The 1,058-nt window shown below is 38.2% G+C and overlaps 1 protein-coding gene across 1 annotated transcript in view; it reads right to left on the reverse strand.

The window, feature by feature from the left end:
• The window catches only part of LOC122361938 (melanoma inhibitory activity protein 2-like), a 17,038-nt gene that overhangs the window by 3,530 nt on the left and 12,450 nt on the right, over positions 1 to 1,058 (reverse strand). The window contains exon 25 of the mRNA XM_043263165.1: positions 308 to 433. Within this exon, the coding sequence (XP_043119100.1) occupies positions 308 to 433 (126 nt within the window). The remainder of the gene's footprint in view (positions 1 to 307; positions 434 to 1,058) is intronic.

Below are 1,058 nucleotides of genomic sequence, written 5' to 3' on the forward strand. Positions count from 1 at the left end.
AACCATTGAAGGAAGATGGATTATTCTGATGATGTGTTTCAAACCTTTCTGGATCCTGATAGTGGCATTTACTTGGCAGTCACAAGCCTCCCAGATTTCATCTAAAATAATTATGTTCCAAAGACTAACAAAGCTTTTGCGAGTTTGAAATGACAGGAGTAAGTGATTAATGACAAAATTTTCATTTTGGGGTAGAGCAACCCTTTAATGTGCTCAGTTCTGCCATCTATAATTCTGGACCTTTGAGAACAAGAGAAGTATTTCCTTCTGCTAAGGGGGAGCCCCAGCAGTGGGAACGTCACTGTACCTGGAGCGGGGGGAGGGCCCCTGCGTTCCCTGTCCCAGGAGGGAGACAGTGAGCCACTATCAGAGTGAGGACCACTCCGCTCAAAGTCTGGCCCACCACTAGGGGGCTCTACCACACCACGGGATGCTGATTATGTGACAGTGAGGGTGAAGGAAGATGAATGGAGTGGAGAGAGTTGGCACATAAAAATGTTTGAGGAAATTAAGAATAGAAAAGGGAGGAAAGGGAGACAACCAACAAAATATTAACGAGGGCAATGAAACACAAAAAGACTCATCTATATGCAGACTTGATTTGCTACCCACAGTTTAGCATGCATTTAAACAGCAAAAATTTTTTTTTTACTCCAGCCTTCAGTATCACATGATACTATTATAAATATATTCTAATATGCTGAAAATTATTATTATTAAACGTGTTTTTGCAAATAAGCTTCATATATTTTTGGAGTATCAAATTAATTGCTTTAAAATAAAAATAATTAGCAGAATTATTAATGGATTTGCTGCCACTTTTAAATCCTACCGACCCCAAACCTTTGAACAGTACTTTATAGGACACTTTTATTTACCCAACCAAATTGAAGCAAACTAAACCGTGAGATATCAAACATGTTACACCCCTAATGCAAACTTATTAACTATATCCTATGGGATTCATGCAGCATTTGAGTCACAGACACACACAAAATACTACTAGACAACCATGCTAAACTAAAGACTGACAATGGGAATAAAAAAAAAAAAAAAAA

Source organism: Puntigrus tetrazona, chromosome 17 (assembly GCF_018831695.1).
Source record: "Puntigrus tetrazona isolate hp1 chromosome 17, ASM1883169v1, whole genome shotgun sequence".
Taxonomy (NCBI): Eukaryota; Metazoa; Chordata; class Actinopteri; order Cypriniformes; family Cyprinidae; genus Puntigrus; species Puntigrus tetrazona.